This window comes from Euprymna scolopes, chromosome 7, assembly GCF_053919585.1.
Source record: "Euprymna scolopes isolate OS-2025 chromosome 7, ASM5391958v1, whole genome shotgun sequence".
Classification (NCBI taxonomy): domain Eukaryota; kingdom Metazoa; phylum Mollusca; class Cephalopoda; order Sepiida; family Sepiolidae; genus Euprymna; species Euprymna scolopes.
The window spans coordinates 49834374-49854222 of NC_136488.1; the positions used below are offsets into that span (position 1 = coordinate 49834374).

General features: G+C 36.9%; 1 protein-coding gene across 4 annotated transcripts in view; it reads left to right on the forward strand.

Annotated features, from left to right (window-relative positions):
- The first annotated feature begins 2680 nt into the window (after nt 1-2680).
- The window catches only part of LOC145279731 (transportin-1-like), a 71564-nt gene continuing 54395 nt past the window's right edge, over nt 2681-19849 (forward strand). For all 4 annotated transcript variants that reach the window (XR_013868437.1, XR_013868438.1, XM_080131025.1 and 1 more), the window contains exons 1-2: nt 2681-2884; nt 3203-3278. Coding sequence is in view for 2 of the 4 variants with exons in the window: in XM_080131025.1 (XP_079987151.1) it covers nt 2786-2884; nt 3203-3278 (175 nt within the window). In the remaining 2 variants the exon portion in view is untranslated. The remainder of the gene's footprint in view (nt 2885-3202; nt 3279-19849) is intronic.

Sequence of the window (19849 nt, forward strand, 5' to 3'; positions counted from 1 at the left end):
GTAGATTTTTTACAGTATTTTTTTTTTTTTTTTCTATTTTTAAGTTATTTTCAAGACTTCAAATATTTAGATATCCATTCATGGTCATTAGGGGCTGCCAAAATTCACTACAGAATTACCCCACCCTATATGTAACACGATGTAACTTTATCATAAATTAATATTATCAATATAACTTTTGTACCATTTAAAAGAAGGGCAAAATAAACCAGTAATAATTTTAAAAAGTTTTTTTCCTCAAACGAAAATAATAAAATTGCAAGACGAAAATCGTGTTTACATAATTGGCGCTTTAAAATAACGTTCCCATGTAGTAGACATTCCGAACGTGAAAACATACCCGTGTTTAATAAATCTGGCAAAAATCAACTAATGGTCAAATTTTTGTGAAATTTTCGATACTTATCCATTTTAGAATGAAATTACATATAAAATGCAGTTTCCGTAAAATATATGAGGGGAAATATTTTTTAGTGCGTGCCCCCCCCCTATTTATTTTTTCGAACAAAATATATTTAAATCTATCCAAATTTCTATTTATTATGAAACATAAGAGTTCAAATAAGTAAAAAATATTTATTTATTAAAAGTTTAAATTCACGTATTGAACAAAAATTTACCTTGAAGTTGCTATTAAAAAAATGATATAAATTTAATATTATTATTATTATTTTTTTAAATAACATTTTTTCGAATTAATGTATACTATAATTAGTTGAATTGCCAGAAAAAAAGAAACTTCGTAAACATTAATTAATTTAAAAAAAATGAAAATTCCATTATTTCAAAATGTTTCGTTACAACATAGATTTTTAATTAATTGTGTTTAACTTTTTTTTTTTTAAATATTAAGTTTTTACATAAACATGGCTCTTGTCACCCATTTTATCGCCAGATTAAAACAGATTTGAAAATATTATTGCACAAATATTAAGCATTTTGTAGCCCCCCTCATATTTTGTTCGTCTCTTTTTACCGAACAAAATATGGAAGCCCGTAGTTAACCAAAAGAACATTAAATAAAACCGTATTTCATATTTAATATACAAATGTTTATAATATTATTAATCATTAAACTGTGTAAATCTTAAAACCTAACAAAATTATAACAAAGATTAATTATTAATTGCAGTTTGAAGAAGATAAACAAAGGTTTTAAAAAATCATTAAGTCGCTTCTGCTTTTTCATAGTTCGTACAGTTAACACAAGTTTGACGTCACGGGAACATGCGCTCCGTTTTTCACATTGTTTTGGGGGATACCTAATAGTCATTCTTCTGGTTCCCATTTAACGCTCAACACTATATGTTTTTTTTTTTTTTTCAAACTGAATAAACGTTTTAAAGTAACTAAAACTAGGTGGAAGAATAACTTCTCTTGTCTTTCATAACATTTATTTGTTATAGATGTGAATTTTTTAAATTACTTTTTCGAATTTATGCGGATTGCAAAACATCCCCGTAAATCAAATTTTATGAGTAAGCAAAAAGGAACTGTTTCACGTCGCCATCTTAAAAAAACAAACAAACAAAAAACAAACAAGGGCAGATGTCCACAATAATACAAACTTGCGAGATCAGCCTTGTATGGTACCAATTTCACATTAATAGCTTTAAATCGTTTAAAATTTTGTTTATAAAAATAAAACTACTTCATCAATTTACGCGATTTTTTGGAATATGACATTTTCGTTCTGTGACGAACGAGTACGTACGTCGTACATTACAAAGATTTTTCTGCAGTTTTGTATTCTTTTTTTTTTTTTAATTTAGGTTGATTTCTACTGTTTGAATAACAGTTTATCATGAATTATATTATAAATATTTTGCAAATTTCTCCTTTCATATTATCTGAATACGAAGATAACAAAATTGGAATCATTTCTGTCTAGTCATTGTATAGCTAGCTACAATGCAGTAACCGGAAGTAAAATTTAATACTAAAGTATTTTTCTGTTTCTAAATTGTCACTTTTTTATAAAACAAAACAAAAAAAAACTAAGAGCAACAATTTACAAATAATACAACAATGTAATTCTAATTATATAAGGAACGTGATATAAATAAATTGCTGTTTTTTTTTTCTCTCAGGAACTCGAGTTTAATTTTGTGTAGTCTCGTTTCGGCTGAACTCGTTACTAGATTTTAACGAGGCAGTATTAGCAGTAAATGATTTTTCTAGAGTTCCACGCGAATATTTGTCTTTTTATTGCATTGGATGAATTAATGTCAAAAATAAAATAAATAAACAGGGCTATGAAATATGTTTCTTTTTTCTGGGGGAATAGATTAATAGTAATGAGCAAATTGAGAATGGCCGCCTAAAACGATTCTTCTGATTGGTCAGTTAGAAATCTATAGGAAAATTTGAAATCGATATAACGTTTTAAAATATTCATTTATTATTTAAGTCATGATTATGTAAATATTATTATGTGATTCTGTAAATAATTTCATAAACCAGTCGAAGAAAACATTTCAAAATAGTTATATATGGATATAGACATGAAAATGTTCTCATAATTCTATAGTTTATGTTTAACCAATCAAATCATTCGTTTCGTGCTTGTTGTGGCAATCCCCGGAAGATTCCGATATTAATATTAATATAATGGAATAAAAACGTTTTTTTTTTAATTTAAAAAACTAAAGCTATGTTTGTTTTTAAAAACTAAGCTAAATATATTAATAGCAACAAAAAAACTTGCGTTATTTAAAACATATAATATTGCAAGAAGTATATCGTTCATTTTCGTTGTGTGTAAGTGTTGCAACTACAAGGAAAAATGGCGTGGTCTCCAGAAGAGGCCGGACTTCGCCAAATTTTACAGCTATTGAAAGAATCTCAATCTCCTGACACAGCTACACAGCGAGCAGTTCAACAAGTATCCTTAAAAAAACATTATTTTCTGAAAACTATGTAATTATTTTTGTCTTAAAAAAAGATTTTTTTTTCTTAAGTAATGAATGTGGAAATGACACCCCACGTGTTTTATTCTATGTTCGACACTTTCTTTCCGTTTTTAATCTCTTATTTAATTAGAGACTGTTGAATAATTTACTTTTAAAAATCCCTTTATTTCGTTTTAGGAAGGTTTATTTTAAGACTAATAATTTCTCCTTATAATGTTTAACCTAGTTATTTTTTCTTTTTTTTTTTTTTTTTTTTGTCTGTTGAACATAATTCCTTAACAGCTGTTCAGAAACTCGAAGAATTGAACACCTATCCAGATTTTAATAATTATCTCATCTTCGTGCTGACTAAATTAAAATCTGAAGGTAAGATTTGCTGTTATTTTTAGGTTTATTTTAAGTTACTAATTGAATCCTTTTAATTTTCAAAGAGAAAGTACTTCCTTATGGTTAAACAGTATATTTAAAACGTAATAAAAATCAATGGAGACTACTTGAAATGTATCAGTTGTAGTAGCAAGCAAATTCTTAATGGCCGAATTATAAGGAAAGCTCGTTTACGGATTTTCTCGGAGTTTTATTTCTCGTTTTAGATATTTCCTTAATGTCGATTTAAATTTTTTTTATTTATTTATACAAAGAAAATATAACACAAAATCATCTTTTTATTTAAAGGAACGAAAATCCGTTATAAACTGACGCTTGTTTTTTTTTTTTTGTTTTTTTCAAAAGTAAAGCTATCTTAGCTAGGCGATATTAATAATATAAAATATTGAGCGTCCAATATTAATACCGATAATAAGTGATCATTTATTTTTTTAATTTTTTTTTTTAAGACAAGATCTTCCGTCCGTTACTCTGTGGGTCAATATATTTATGATTTATGAAAATCTTTAGGAATTTCCTATAGATGAGAATAAGGGAAAGGGTCGATTATGTCTTTAAGAGAGTTAAATATTTGGAAATTCCAAAATGTTTTCGTGAATATTTTTTGACCATTTAGAATTTTCAAACATGAAATTCTCTTTATTTCCCTTCCCCTCTACACTTTATCTTTTTTTCTCTTTCCTTCTCTACTTCCCCCCTTTCCTTCCCTTCTCTTCCCTTCCTCCTTCATCTTCTCACCTCAACTTATCCTTTTTCCTCTTCTCCCTCGCCTCAACTTATCCTCTATATACTCTTATCTCTTCTTCCTCCTTTTCTACCTTCCCACTATTATTCTCCATCCTCTTCCCCGTCTTTATCCTCCACCCTTCCCCGTCTTTATCCTCCACCCCTTCCCCGTCTTTATCCTCCACCCCTTCCCCGTCTTTATCCTCCATCCTCTTCCACCCATCTTTATCCTCCATCCTCTTCCCCCCATCTTTATCCTCCATCCTCTTCCCCCCATCTTTATCCTCCATCCTCTTCCCCCCATCTTTATCCTCCATCCTCTTCCCCCCATCTTTATCCTCCATCCTCTTCCCCCCATCTTTATCCTCCATCCTCTTCCCCCCATCTTTATCCTCCATCCTCTTCCCCCCATCTTTATCCTCCATCCTCTTCCCCCCCATCTTTATCCTCCATCCTCTTCCCCCCATCTTTATCCTCCATCCTCTTCCCCATCTTTATCCTCCATCCTCTTCCCCCCCATCTTTATCCTCCATCCTCTTCCCCCCCATCTTTATCCTCCATCCTCTTCCCCCCCATCTTTATCCTCCATCCTCTTCCCCCCATCTTTATCCTCCATCCTCTTCCCCCCCCCTCTTTATCCTCCATCCTCTTCCCCCCCCATCTTTATCCTCCATCCTCTTCCCCCCCCATCTTTATCCTCCATCCTCTTCCCCCCCCATCTTTATCCTCCATCCTCTTCCCCCCCATCTTTATCCTCCATCCTTTTTCCCCCCCCATCTTTATCCTCCATCCTCTTCCCCCCCATCTTTATCCTCCATCCTCTTCCCCCCATCTTTATCCTCCATCCTCTTCCCCCCATCTTTATCCTCCATCCTCTTCCGCCCCATCTTTATCCTCCATCCTCTTCCGCCCCATCTTTATCCTCCATCCTCTTCCGCCCCATCTTTATCCTCCATCCTCTTCCGCCCCATCTTTATCCTCCATCCTCTTCCGCCCCATCTTTATCCTCCATCCTCTTCCGCCCCATCTTTATCCTCCATCCTCTTCCGCCCCATCTTTATCCTCCATCCTCTTCGCCCCATCTTTATCCTCCATCATCTTCCCCCCCCCATCTTTATCCTACATCCTCTTCCCCCCCCATCTTTATCCTACATCCTCTTCCCCTGTCTTTATTCTCCATCCTCTTCCCCCCCGTCTTTATACTCCATCCTCTTCCCCCCATCTTTATCCTCCATCCTCTTCCCCCCATCTTTATCCTCCATCCTCTTCCCCCCATCCTTATCCTCCATCCTCTTCCCCCCATCTTTATCCTCCATCCTCTTCCCCCATCTTTATCCTCCATCCTCTTCCCCCCATCTTTATCCTCCATCCTCTTCCCCCCATCTTTATCCTCCATCCTCTTCCCCCCATCTTTATCCTCCATCCTCTTCCCCCCATCTTTATCCTCCATCCTCTTCCCCCCATCTTTATCCTCCATCCTCTTCTCCCTTCCCTTATCCTCCCATCCTCTTCTCCCTTCCCTTATCCTCCCATCCTCTTCTCCCTTTCCTTATCCTCCCATCCTCTTCTCCCTTTCCTTATCCTCCCATCCTCTTCTCCCTTTCCTTATCCTCCCATCCTCTTCTCCCTTTCCTTATCCTACCATCCTCTTCTCCCTTTCCTTATCCTACCATCCTCTTCTCCCTTTCCTTATCCTACAATCCTCTTCTCCCTTTCCTTATCCTACCATCCTCTTCTCCCTTTCCTTATCCTCCCATCCTCTTCTCCCCTTCCTCATCCTCCCATCCTCTTCTCCCCTTCCTCATCCTCCCATCCTCTTCTCCCCTTCCTCATCCTCCCATCCTCTTCTCCCCTTCCTCATCCTCCCATCCTCTTCTCCCCTTTCTCATCCTCCCATCCTCTTCTCCCCTTTCTCGTCATCCTCCCATCCTCTTCTCCCCTTTCTCGTCATCCTCCCATCCTCTTCTCCCCTTTCTCGTCATCCTCCCATCCTCTTCTCCCCTTTCTCGTCATCCTCCCATCCTCTTCTCCCCTTTCTCGTCATCCTCCCATCCTCTTCTCCCCTTTCTCGTCATCCTCCCATCCTCTTCTCCCCTTTCTCGTCATCCTCCCATCCTCTTCTCCCCTTTCTCGTCATCCTCCCATCCTCTTCTCCCCTTTCTCGTCATCCTCCCATCCTCTTCTCCCCTTTCTCGTCATCCTCCCATCCTCTTCTCCCCTTTCTCGTCATCCTCCCATCCTCTTCTCCCCTTTCTCGTCATCCTCCCATCCTCTTCTCCCCTTTCTCGTCATCCTCCCATCCTCTTCTCCCCTTTCTCGTCATCCTCCCATCCTCTTCTCCCCTTTCTCGTCATCCTCCCATCCTCTTCTCCCCTTTCTCGTCATCCTCCCATCCTCTTCTCCCCTTTCTCGTCATCCTCCCATCCTCTTCTCCCCTTTCTCGTCATCCTCCCATCCTCTTCTCCCCTTTCTCGTCATCCTCCCATCCTCTTCTCCCCTTTCTCGTCATCCTCCCATCCCTTTCTCAACTTCATTTTCTGCCTTCCCTTTCTTATCTTTACTATTTTATCTTCCCCCTACTTATCCTCCTTCCTTTTCTCCCCTACCTCCGTTTCTTATTCTCCATCCTCTTTTTCCCTTTTTCTTTTTCTCATCCTTCTTCCCCTACCTATCCTCCTCACCCTCCTACCTATCCTCCATCCTCCTCACCTTCCTACCTATCCTCTATCCTCCTCCTACTTACCTTCCTCTCTTCCGCTATTATTCCTTTTTCTTTTTACATCTCCTTTTCTAGATTTTTCCATTTATCTATCTTCCCTCTCTCTTCCCCTTTTATTTCGGCTTAAACCATTCTTATTAAATTTTTCAATTTTATTTAAATTGCCGATTTTTATTTTTCGTGAAATTTTATTTCATATTAAAAATACTATATTTATTACAATTTTTTATTTTAATATATGTTGCATCACCTCAGTGAATATAATAAATATCGGTACTCGTGCACTTGTTATCGCGCTGAAATAATGTTATTTAGAAAGCCATTCTTAACATGAGGATGTTTTGTAACTTCCACTTAACAATTTAATAAAAAGATATCGTGAAACTTAAGTTTAATATGAAAATACTACTTGAAATAAATAACACGGTAACATAAGTCCATAAGCACCTAAATATCTAACAATTCATACTAATGCTGATTACTTTTCTGTGATCGTTCTTGTTCGTCGTCAATATCGATTGATAAATCGATAACGTTTCGAACGTCTTCTACTTCCGGAAGGAAGGGGGTGTATTCGACCCTGACACAAAAAGAAATGAATCACAGCTCCCCTCCTACTCCATTAGTATTCGTTCTCAAAAATTCCTACGGCTGAAAATAAAAATAAATATATATGTATTTTATTTAGTTCTCTGCACTCGAGGGCAAAGTTAGACACAATGTCGATTTTAATGGGTGGTGGGGTGGGTGGGGTGTTGAGAACAACAGATATTACATCAGTAGCTTAGATTTACGTCTTTCAAATTTCAAAGGTTAACCAATCCCATCCTGTAAAACTACCAGACCTCGAAATGAAAATTTAATTTAGTCTAAATTTATCTGTTCTATTTCGCTTCATTTCTATATTAAAGACTTTTCATGTTTTTCCCCCTTTAAATGACATTTTTTTTTACTGTTTATCTAATTCAAATTAAAGCAATAGCGTAAAGTACAGAAACAAGCATTTTTTTTTATTTCAAAATTAATTTCATGAGAATTCATCCATTTGATTTAAAAAAAAAAAAAAAAAAAAAAAAAAAAAATGAATTTCTCCGAAATTTGGAAGGATTTTTTGCCACAATTTATCAAGGCCAAAAGTCACTAGAAGATAATTTGGAAGCATTTCACTTGTCGAATAGAAAATTTTGAAAGCTTTAGATCCATTAATTTTACCATAACACTAATTTAATGATCTAACAATGTAATAATTAAATTTAATTTTGAAAACAAAAAAGGTAATACTCCCGGACAACACGTATAGAAAAATTTTATTTATTTTATTTTTTTCACGATGTTTGACATTCCCAAAATATTTTTTAAGAGGATGGTAAAGTTCATTTTTTTTTTTTTTTTTTTTTTTCCTTCAATATTTCTTTGTTCGTTGTGACGAATTTCCGTCATGTTGAAATCTGTGAGCTAGGAATTTTATGAGGAGTGACACTGATAGAGAAAAAAAAACTACTGCTGAAACACGAGTAGATGTGTTCATACCAATTGAAGATACGTCCTCGACAATTAGTCCAACAGAGGGTGGATCATTGTTTTTTTGTTTTTTTTTCTTTTGGTTTGTGTTTTGTTAGTCTTAAGATGTCTTTGAGAAGAGATTCGTCTATTGCTAATAAGTTAGTGTCTGAGGTGTCCCTACCGGGGAATAGCTAGTGGCTGCTCAGGCTTTCTTGGTTTGTTTGTAGCCTAGAGCGCACCAATTCTAGTGTTCTGACTTTTCAAAATCACACTTGACTTTGTCTAACCTCTTGCACAAGAAGTAACTAAAATATTGAAGCCCAAATTGGATTTTGCTTTGCATCCTTTATGGCGTCATTTATTTTCAAGCGTATTTATATATAATATATAACAATTTCGTATGAGAGTAGCCTGGTACAGTATTAAGCTTACATTTAAATCTAAATTACCTATTTTTACTCAATTCCCACTAAAACTTTGCACATAACATCGGCATTTAAAAAACGCATAAATTTCACTTATAAACGCTTTAGAATTTTAATGTCCGTTTCGAAAAAAGAAAAAAAAATGGCGTCGTAGATGCATTACGTATTTTCAAATTTTCACGTTTTTTTTTTTTTCCTAGAAAAAGTCATTTCAGTTTTCATTAGCAGAGAGATCCGAAATTGAACGAGGATTAACGAATGTTCCACACTTCTCATACCTTCGTCATCGAAATCTATAAAATCACTCGTTCGTCAATCAAAATTGGACTGTTATGTAATTTCTTCGATTTTCGATACTTATTGAAGGTATTCCGATACAAAACCTAGTGTTTAACACTTCCGTGTTCGAAATTTAAAACAAAAATAAATCGACACAGCTGTTTTGGAATCTATAGGGAACGAACTCGCATACACATTTTTTTTGATTACGTCATTGGTGCAGACTCTAGCTTATCACATTCGGTCTGATGAGGAGGCAGGTGAATAATATTCTGAAGTATTTGACAACGGAGCACGGATGTCTTATTCTGCTTGACAATGTGCACACTTTTCACCTGTACGTGAATGTTTTAAATGGGAGGAAGGGGGAATAAGTGGGGGCTAGTTGTTGATGGGCAGATGTCCAAAACTCATATCAGGTATCCATTCTAAATGATCTTCCGAATATGCAAACTATCTATGGCAACACATTGAAGAGCACTGATAACAAAGATCTTTTGACTTTCTCTTTAGACTTGGAGCATGTGGTAAATGGAAGGCGAGAAGTAGCTTGTTAATTTTTATCAACCTTCTCTCTTTTTACCATGCTTTGATTCTCATTTCTCCCTAGTCGAAATAACTTTCTCCTTAAAAAAAGCTCACTGGTCTGACTTAAGATTGGAAGTGGAAAACTTGCATCAAATCTATTGCTAAAGTTACTAGAAAAATGGTTGGATCATTCTATCTCTCCGGAAGGTACCTCAATGTAGTTTTCTACCTGTATAAGAGCCAGATCGTCTTAGATCTAATATCACATCTGGCAATATTTCCCTTTCAGCATCCTTGACTAATTTTTTTAATTTTTTTTTTTTATTTTCCTAAAGCATACCTCTGTGGAACAAAATATGGCATATATTTTTTCTTATATACAAAGGAATCACTACTTATCAAGGCCCAGAGGCTACTCGGAGATAAGGATTAATGAGTATACAGTAGTCAATGAGACGTCGTAGTAATCATTAGTAGCGGAAATTCAGTAAATTGGATTACTTAAGGGCATGACTCGTCAAGAACTTGTTTATGTTAAACTTGAAGATCACCCTATTGTAATCAGCTGGAAAGCAGGCAAATGGAAGAGTTCCACAGGTGTGCAGTTCTAAGAAAGAAGCTTTGTTCATGGAGTCTGTTTAGGTTTAGGCACAAATAAAGAGTGGGGGAAATTAGTGATAGTGGTTTCAGCTAGATAAGTGTTTTTCATGTGGAGGTCAGATGGGCACTTGCCATGAAAATAAGGGTAAAGTAGAAACATGTTCACCATATCTCTTCTGTGGGAAAGAGGTTGCAAGGAAGAGAAAAGGACATCTCCTACTAGGCTACAAAGTCTATTCTGAACTCTGTCAAAACAGGGTGGGCTCTTTCTAGCAGCTCCTGCCCAGATGTGACAACCACACTCCATCCTTGGACGCACTTGGCTCTTATACAGATAGAGAATTATATAAACAGTGATATCTACTTAAACGGTAGAATTCTAATATATATTTTCCATCAACTTTGTCTTACTTCAAATACTTGTTGATCCATCCTCCTTGATAACCAAATCTTCTGCCCAATCCTTGTGTTGTGGTACCCATTGTCCAATTGATACCTTTAACTCTTCTATTAGAGTGTACCCCCTTCCCTAAACCGGGCCTTGATAAGCGATGATCGTTCAGTTAAAAAAAAAAAAAAAAAAAAAAACGGTGACGGGGGGGGGGGACAATTTTATATATTTCCAAATATTTAAAAACAAAATTGACATTTTAAAATGTTTTGCTTTTATGCCCTTCTCCCCGTTTACGAATATAATAAATATGGATTCAACAAGTCACCTTAATTCAAACCAGAAATGATTTATGAATCTGCCATGAAAATCAAGAACTTTCTACTTCGTTAATTTTATTTTAATCTATGAAATGATTAATGGGTTGTTACTTCATAGCCCTATAAAGACTTTGTGTATGATTTGATGGCATCCACTCGATATTGGCTTAGTAAAATCCGGTAACAAATTAAAACAATCAAAAAACAACCTAACAAAATTAATTCTGGTTTTTGATATGTAAAAATTGATTTATTTACATATATATGTACTAGCAAGCTGCCCAGCATTGCCCGGTTGTAAAATACGCTTCAATATATTTTGATTCATGCAGATTTCATATTTATTATATTACTAGCAGTTCAGCCTGGCTTTGCTCAGGCCCTACGTACTGTTCATAACTTGCCCTACGTGTGAATACACTTTATGTAAGATTTCAAATGTTTAAACCAAAAATTGTCTGAGTAATCTCGTAGAGACTATGACCTTCACCTTCACTGAGGTGCGCAACTTGACACACAAAAAAAAACCAGCCTCTTAATCACCTGCTAACGCACGCGTCACTGTAACGTCCAATGACAACAACAACAACCTTCTCACTCGACCTGCCTTTTATACCACTATCTCAATCCCTTCTCTTGCGCATACGCCTGTAGATTCCTGACAACCTCGAGACTTCCGCTTATAAAAATCCAAGTTTTGTTGTCGCGCATGCCTATACAAGGCACAAACACGTGGGCGTTTGTTTTGTTGGTAAGTACTACACTCCCCCCTGATCTGATGATCACATAGAGTGCACTCCGGGGGTGGCCTCTTAGTTCGTTGGCTTCTGCCAATCTCGGATTCAGGTTCTGGTTCTGATTCTGGTTCTGATCCTGCCTGATCAGACGAACTACAACTACCACTCTCTTGCTCGGTGACCTCGCTCATCAGCAGCTCATCATCTGATGATTCATCACTGTGTAGTTGTGGGATGTACTTCACTAGCTCGGAGAAGATCGCGCACATGGCTTGGGGTTCCATCAACAAGGACCGACTGCTGGCTGACCACTCCAGATATTCGTCCTCGCTTGAACTTGGTGGTGCACCGGTTTCCAGGGGTTCTAACCCAAACTGGATCCCCTACCTTGTATTTGTAATGACTCTCCTCGTCGATTGGTTGGACAGTGTCAATGCCCTTTATCCTAATACGGTATTTGTGTATGGCATTGGCCGGTGCTGTTGTTAGTGTCTTCCCATCCTTTGGTGTGATGTTATACCAATACGTGGCCTCCGTAATGGTACATTGCTTTCTGGCAGCAATTCTCTTCATGCTGCAATGGCTCCTCTCAGCAATGCCATTCTCTGATGGCACATGAGCACATCGCAGTCGTAGTCGGACACCCCACTCATTCAACAACTGCCGAACTTGGTGGCTACAAAAAGCAGCATCGTTGTCCGTCAATATCTCTTCCGGCGCACCTCGCTCAGAAAAGATAGATGACAGTTGGCGGACAACATTCGCTGAGTCCTGCCTGGTCATTTGCCGCCACACCGCAAAACGAGTGGGTCCACAGTCGATAAGGGTTAGAAAGGGCTTACCACTGTAATGGGTGATATCCATCGCTAATCGTTGCCACACATGCTCAACTTCCAATCGCCCCTTCTGCCATTGCTCCGGTGCAGGATCGATAGACTGGCATGCCTCACAGTGCTTGATGATCTGCCTGACATCTGCCCTTGTCACTGCCGGGTCCACACGCCTCGCAAAATACAAAGTTCTTTTGATACCTGGATGTCCACTCTGCACATGAATTCTTTGTATTTGGCATGAACTAATCGCGCAACTGCGCAAGATCGAGCAGTGAACTCCACGCCTGTCTTCACAGCTTCATACCATTTGTGAGGCGCACGGGTTAGTTGGTCTGCACGATTACAGTGTGATGCCACGAGCGTTACACTCACTGACAGGTCATACTCTGATACCAGACTCTTCAGGGTGTTTAGCCTCCGCATGATTAACATCTCACTGGCTGCCTTAGTGCGGACTCTCGTTCGTCCCGAAAGAGTGTCGGACACCCAGTGGTAGACGCAGAGAGAATCCGTGTACAAGTGTAACTTCTTTGACTGCCATTGCAGTGCCAGATTTAAACACTTCACAACAGCATCCAGTTCCGCCAGGTTGATGTGTTGAGCATCATTCACGGGTCGCAGCCAGCACGCGTCTTCAATTACATTTCCACGTTGCTCCAATAACACTCCCAATGCCAAAGAACTAGCGTCAACCCACACATTCACAGTGTCCCCATCGACACACCATTCTCCACGAGCAGGGTCCTCCTTGTTAACTCTCTCTAGGGTTTCTGTCGTCATCAGAGTTAGAAGAGCATCATCAGATACATCATCCCAACCTGTAGTTACTAAACTTGCCCTGCGTTTGATGATGCCCACAGCTGCTCGGAGCCAGCCACACGCTGGTAAGTGACCAATAAGTTTCCCACACAAGGAAAAAATAGTCCGCCGCGTAATAACATCAGGAATGTTTGAAATCTCACTGCCACGCCTCCATCGTAAGGTACCGTCTTTCCCGCAAACGTCCAATCTTAATACCCGTGCTCCATCCCTCAGACGTTCGGGATCCTTGCACTCCAACCCGAATTGAGCTAACTTTTCTCTGACGTGCGACGCAGATTGTACGTCTTCATTGACGTACACATCGTCAATATAGGCCGATGTTGCGTCCTCAGTAGTCTTTTCCTGTGACAACACTGCATTTACGATGGTCTTCATGATTTGTGGTGCCACATTCAGCCCAAAGCCAAGTCGAGTAAAGCAGTATCTCTGACCCCGGAACCACACTGTCTGGAACGGCCACAATGTCTCATCCACATCCTGCAAATAAGCCTTCCGCAAGTCTACTATACACACATTGGAGCCCTTCTGGCGCCATTCTCTCAGCTTGCTGGCGCACACGTCAGCATCGGCCTCAATGTATCTATTGAGTTCACAATAGTCCAGCACCGAACGAACTTTTGATTTGTTATGCTGGACTACCGCCATTAAGGGAATCAGACCCTTGGGTGGTCCCAGCTTGTTGAGGTAGGGGATCAGCCATCCATCCTGGATCCATGCCTCAAGTTCCTTCTGGTATTCATAACGGGCCTTGTCGGGTATCGAGTACTCTGCAATGCTATTCTTGAGTTCGGTTGGCGCCCTTCCTTCTGTCCACTTCCACGATGCAGTCCATGCTTTTCGGTGAGGGTCGTAGTCCACCTTAAAATCAGGCCAATCAATGTGAACTGCAGCACACACTGGGCTTTCCAAAAATCGCACAGTCCCATCTCTTCCGATAACCACTCCCCCCAGTGCCTTAATAGCATCATATCCCAACAGTACATCGAATCCCAGCAAATCCCCCTCGCATCATCAGCACATTAATGTCTGCGGCCACACCAGTCTGTGTGGACTTTGACAGTTCCGACTCCACAGCAAGCTTGCGTATTGCCACCTATTGTGGTTACTTTGATGTTCTGCTTTGTCCAGTTTCGACAACTTGGCACTCATGATGGTGTGTGAGCACCCGGAGAGTCGAGAAGAGCTGAACAAGGCACTTGGTTCACGTACACATTTATTGTCGGTTGCGCCTCAATTAAATCTTGTCCGGGGAACAGGGCGGCGCTGACGTCCTGCCTCCTGATGCATTTCCCGCACAATTTTGGGATAAATGTCCATAACTACCACATTGGAAACAGCGCGGGCGCGCCCGCCCCTTGTTGGTACAATTTCTTGCGAAATGGCCTCGCTGGCCGCAGCAGAAACATCTCCCATTGGTCGTGGGTCTCAAACTGGGACTCTTTTCAGCATTAGTCTTGGCTGTCTGCGCCATCATTACAACCGGTTCCCTCAGGTCCTCTTCATCTCTGATAATGGCTCGAGCGCGTTCTAACAAATGTTCCATGGGCGTTACAGATACGCTAGTGGAAGCCCTCAACAGTTGCTTAACATGGGTGGGAAGGCCGGCCACAAACGCATACGCCAGTGTTTGCTCTGACACTCCATTGCCAAATAGAACTGCAAGTTTCTTCAGCTCCGCGAAGAAAACGTCCACGGTTTCTCCTGGCATGAGCTTCCTAGCGGCAAATGTTTCGTAGGCCGTGCAGGGATCCATGGCAAATGCCTTGTATAAAGCATTTTTTATACAGGTAACATCAGCCTTCTCCACGGCACTAAGTTGCTGATATACACTTAGGGCGCCTCCAGCCAATCTCAGGGGAATCACGGTATGCACCCCCTTTACTTCACAGAGGCTGCAGGTCAGCTCGACCCAGTCGACAACAGAAGTGGATCCGTCGAATTCGGGTATCAGTTTTAAATCAAACTTTGCCCCAGCCATAGTTGTCCAGGAAAAGAGACAAAACAAAATAGCCGAAATAGCTTATGACCTTCACCTTCACCGAGGTGCACGACTTATATGATCTTCACCGAGGTGCGCGACTTGACACACAAAAAAAAAACCAGCCTCTTAATCACCTGCTAACGCACGCGTCACTGTAATGTCCAATGACAACAACAACAACCTTCTCACTCGACCTGCATTTTATACCACTATCTCAATCCCTTCTCTTGCGCATGCGCCTGTAGATTCCTGACAACCTCGAGACTTCCGCTTATAAAAATCCAAGTTTTGTTGTCGCGCATGCCTATACAAGGCACAAACACGTGGGCGTTTGTTTTGTTGGTAAGTACTAGAGACCACAGAGGTAATTTTTAAAACTTTGACCCCTTAACATTTATTATTTTGGTCTCAAATCAAAATAAAGTTTTACCCATGTTCAATTTACCTACATCTAAAATTTGCGGAGGAATTTGGTAGAATCTGCAACGGTCAACTTTTTCAACTTTGACCTTTTGGCAGTCAAATCTTTTGAAGTTTGACCTCTTGGCAGCTCCTTGCCCTATCTCTGAATACCCTTTATGTAAAATTTCAAATGTTTAGAATAGAAATTGGCTGAGTAATTTGGTAGAGACTGCAGAGGTCAAATTTTTTTAAACATTTTTTGGGGGGCTCAAATCAAATTAGAGTTTAATCTGTCCAAGTAACGTACATCTAAAATTTCAAGTGTTTAGACCCAAAATTGGCAGAGGAGTTTGATAGTTTTCAAAGGTCAAATCGTTGAACTTTGACCCCTTGACAGCCAAATTTCTAGCCGAAAACCAATTAAAGATTTTCCCAAATCTCAATACCCCTAATATCAAATCTCGAGTCTCTAGACTGAAAATTGACAGTTATTTGGTAGGGAAATGTACACACACACACACACACACAGACATTTTCACTTTTATATATGTATAGATATTGGACCCAATATATAGTAACGATTTAGAAAGGTTTAAAAAAAAAAAAAAAAAAAAAACCTGACTCGTGCACCACTAGGTGTGTCAGAAATTTCGTGAAAATAGTGAATAATTCCACCCCATCTTTCCAAGCTTATAACTCCTCGAAAAATGCAATTCAAGCCCTAATTTTTTTTTTTTCAATTAAAGAAGCAAGGACCAAGGTTTCATTAAAAAAAAAAAAAAAAAAACGTGTTTTTTTTTTTTTTTAAAGGTTTTAAACTTCGGACTTTACAGGTAAATTTCTAAAAAACAGTATATTTTTTTTGTTTTAAATTTGAATATATTATGTATTGACCTTTTCTCTTCAATTTGTGAGTAAATAATTATTTACTTTTCGGTGTCTAAATTAATTATTATTAGACATTTCAAAATGGGAGGCGTGAATTATTCGACCCCCTGTCTTTCCAAGCTTATAACTCCTCGAAAAATGTAATTCAAGCCCTAATTTTTTTTTCAATTAAAGGAGCAAGGACCAAGGTTCCATTTTAAAAAAAAAAAAAAAAAAAAAAAAAAAAAAAATAACGTGGTTTTAAAAAAAAGGTTTTAAACTTCAAACTTTACAGGTAAAATTCTAAAAGAACAGTTTTTTTTTTTTTTTTTTAATTTGAATATATTATTTATTGACCTTTTCTCTTCAATTTGTGAGTAAATAATTATTTACTTTTCGGTGACTAAATTAATTATTTACTTTTTAATAGACACTTAAAAATGGGGGGGGGGGCGTGAATTTAAAAAAAAAAAACGTTTGTCTAAAATATATTCGATTTATTGGAAAGAACATAAAATTTCACATTGACCCTGAAAATATCGTAAAAATAGAATCAATAGAAAAATTTTGATAGATTTTTAAAGTTTAAAAATTGAAAAATATTGAGTTTAAAAATTGAAAAATATTGAGTTCGGAAAATTCATTACTGTTTAAAAAAAAAAAAAAAATATTTCTATTACTTTTAAAACAACTGTAATAGTTTATTTTGGAAGTATAATCCATAAAGAAAATAAATAACCCAGTTTTAACAGAGAAATTCCGAGATTTTTATATTGTATTCGCAGTTTCGTGTTAGGGGTGTCAAAAATTCCTACAAAAATTCTGATACTGCTAGTGCACCACCTCCAAAAATCGAAACCAAAACGTTTAGCTGACGATTTACTTTTTCCTTTGTTGTTAATACGTGGTCTATGAAGACCTTTTTGCTGCAAGGGTAAAAATTAAAACATGAGTGCATGCATATTCGTAATGCTGTCGTTCAAACTTCACCTGGCAAATTCCATTTAAAAACTTTCATTTTTGCACAGATTTTCCCCGGCTAAAACCAGAGTTTCGTATGGATTCAAATATGCTATATATTAAGTTTCATGTTTGTAGACCAAAAACTGACAGGAGTTTGGTAGGCAAAATTTTTTTAAGCAAATATATATATATATATATATAAAAAGAGGTCTGTCTACTATAACCCTTTTACACAAGTATAAATCATAATATATATATATATATAGAGAGAGAGAGAATATCTATATTTTTTTATATTCATGCTGATATTATATCTGCATAAATATAATTACACGTAATAGTTAAGTAAAGATGATCATCACATAAGAAAACTGGAAAAAAACTAATAGGGAATTAATTAAAATGAATATTTAAAAGAATATGCAAATTAGCTAGATCTTTTGCTAGTGAATACAATTCTATGATCCATATATAACAAAGTTGTATTTTCTTTTTAAATAAATAGAAAAAAGGGGTTTTAATATGAATATCAATACACACACACACAAAAAAAAACATTTATAGTATAGATTTGTTGAATGTGGTTTTAAAATATTAAAAATAAATGCCTGTGTCACTGGGAAAAAAAGCTAAGAAAACAATTACAAAAATCTAATGCAACAGTGTAAATATATTGGTAAATAAAAAAAATCAAAACAAAAAAAAATACTTAACTTTTCCTTTTAGAAGCCAGTGTTTAATTTTGTGTAGTCTCCTCTTTACTGGATTTTATCCAGCCAAATCATCCAGGGTTCAACCTTACATCTTCAGATTTTGGATATGAAACTGCTTTTCTTTTACTATTTAACTTCTCAAAATCATATTGTAATATGAACTTTATATAAATTTAGAGGGTCTTCCCAACTTCATCTCACATACCCAAACTAGTTGCTTCCCTCAATGAACTATTTCTGAACCCTTAGCAAAAAGACCTAACTTGGAATAACCACTGAATGAACAAAGAAATTTTAATTGCTTTTAGTCCAGAAATGCTTCATAGTGTTTGTTTGAATGCCCAAAAGAAAAAATCCTGGTGCCATATTGGCCTCTTTTTTTTTTTCTTCCCCTATATTGTAGATATGAAAAATTTAAACTCTGATAAAACTTGCACAGAAAGATTAATTTCTGAGCAAATTTGTTATTTTTGGATTCATCAGATCAAAAAAACCTTACCTAAGTGGACTTTCGGGTTCACATTATGTCCCAAATTGAAAATATTTAAGAAAATATAATTATTAAAATATTGCCCAGGCATTGGTAACCATTAAGTTACATGCCCAAATTTCAGGATTTCTTAGTTTTTATAATATCCATCTCTGGTGCAAGTTACAACAAAATCTGAGTATGCGTTTCAAAACCTTAAATTTATAGATTTCACATCGAATTGCCTTACTTGTAGTGCTTAAAAAATATTAAATATGCAAAAATGAAAGTTCATTGCTTTTTAGTAGAATTCTACTTTTTAAACCAGAAAAAGCCAATTTCCGCTTAAATCACTAGAGCCTCAATGGTTTAGAAATTCTGCTAAATTACAAATTTTTTTTTTTCATTATTTTGCTGGATTTTCTTTCTTCATCTTGTCTTGGCTTTTTCCCTATGAAAATATTAATTTTGCTGTGAAGATAATTCATGAGGGATAGGGGAGTTAGATGACTTTCATTTCAAACAATTGCTTTCTATCTCCTATCCATAATATGCACACTTGACGTTATTTTTGGAATTCTGATGCCCCAAACACACGAGTCATGACCTACTGGGGTTGGGAAATTTCTCTAGATTTCAGCCGTTTTGCCATTAGCTGCTCTCATTCTTGAGTATGACGTTTTATACATGAAGTAATATGATTTTTCCCCTGTTCTAAGGTTATAATTTGCTTTTGCTTCGTTGGTGACAGTTACTGGTATATTTTCTGAAATTTAATTTCATTCAAGTCTATTGAGAAATCTTAATCCTTATTTTAACCCATTATATTGTAGGTAAATCTAATTATTTATTGTCATATTTACTAAACGTTAGAATAATTCATGGTTAATAATAATACTCGAAATTTCATTTTCTTAGAATATGCATTTCAAAAATACATTTTTAGTTTTAAACAAACTTAAACATTAGCACTATTTTCCACTTTTCTTTTTTAACACTGGTACTTTTGATATATATAATTACTCCTATGACATGTCCAAGAAATATATTTAATTTTATGTAATCATAATGATGTAGCGGAGTATTTTATTAATATATAAGTAATTATTACAATATATTCAATTGATTAACAAAAAATATTCATTGCAAACAAGCATAAAATCAAATGACATAACTGTGAATATACTTAATAAAACACTATTGAAGAACAACATTTTTGTATCCATAACTTAGATGTTTTAATCTGCAATGGCAACCATGTGTACATTTTTA